This window comes from Frankliniella occidentalis, unplaced genomic scaffold (assembly GCF_000697945.3).
Source record: "Frankliniella occidentalis isolate FOCC.00 unplaced genomic scaffold, Focc_3.1 Scaffold186, whole genome shotgun sequence".
In the NCBI taxonomy this organism is placed as follows: Eukaryota; Metazoa; Arthropoda; class Insecta; order Thysanoptera; family Thripidae; genus Frankliniella; species Frankliniella occidentalis.
The window spans coordinates 496,642-497,609 of NW_026267312.1; the positions used below are offsets into that span (position 1 = coordinate 496,642).

General features: G+C 69.1%; 1 protein-coding gene across 1 annotated transcript in view; it reads right to left on the reverse strand.

The window, feature by feature from the left end:
• Nucleotides 1-968, reverse strand: part of LOC127750419 (protein commissureless 2 homolog) — an 18,712-nt gene that overhangs the window by 14,085 nt on the left and 3,659 nt on the right. Inside the window, exon 2 of the mRNA XM_052272090.1 lies at nucleotides 453-849. Within this exon, the coding sequence (XP_052128050.1) occupies nucleotides 453-786 (334 nt within the window). The 5' untranslated portion in view covers nucleotides 787-849. The remainder of the gene's footprint in view (nucleotides 1-452; nucleotides 850-968) is intronic.

Here is a 968-nt window from a genome sequence, read left to right on the forward strand (position 1 = left end):
CCTCGCCCCCTGCAGCGCGGGCGGAGCGGCGGCGGCACCCCCCGCCGAGCTGCCGAGCTGCCCCGACCTTGTCCAGCCGCACGGGCCCATACCACGGGCCGCCGACCCGGCCGGACCAACGGCCCGCCGCGCGCGGAAGACGCCGACCAGCAGCGGGGTTTTATGACATGACACACGATGGTTGTGCACGTCCATAACCACCATAACATGCTGCATGTTATGGGGCCCGTGATGGTCCCTCTTGGTGAGACAGGCCCGAAACCAACAAACACACAGTTTCACCTTTGCCATTCGTGGCGTGCACCTCCACCACCCCACCTCCACCATGAGACTAGTCTCATGCCTCCACCACTAGTGCCATGACTACCACCGCCATCACCATCACAAGTACAATGGCTACCACCAGCACAACCATTTCTAGTACCACAACCACCACTACCACACGCACTCACCGTGGTAGCGGCTCCAGGCCCGCAGGCACGTGTAGACGCTGCAGCCGCCCAGGCAGGCGACGCACAGCAGCAGGAGCGTGGTGACCATGCCCATGGCGAAGCGGTCCGAGTCGTGCACCTGCACGCCGTCGAACTCGAGGCCGGCGATGTCCGCCTGGGGCAGCAGCGCCAGGTCCGGCGTGGGCCCGGCGGCGGCCAGCAGCGCGGGCAGGACGGGGCGCGCCTCGGGCCCGTCGGCGACCTCGGGCATCGGGGGGTGCAGCGGGGCGCCCCCGGCCGCCCGGGAGGTGCGCGTGCGGCGGCCCTCGCGACCCTCCCGACCTCGCGGCGCCATGGCGACCCGGGAGGGGACCCGGGAGGGGACCCGGCAGTGGAGGCAGCCGGGCCGCCTCACATCCTGGGCAGAGGGGAAGCAGTCATAATCACCCATAATCGGAGCAACCCGCAGAGCAGGCGCGTGGCGTGGTGGACCACAAGCTCTGCGAGCGGATAGTGCGCGTGGAGCACGGGCTGAGT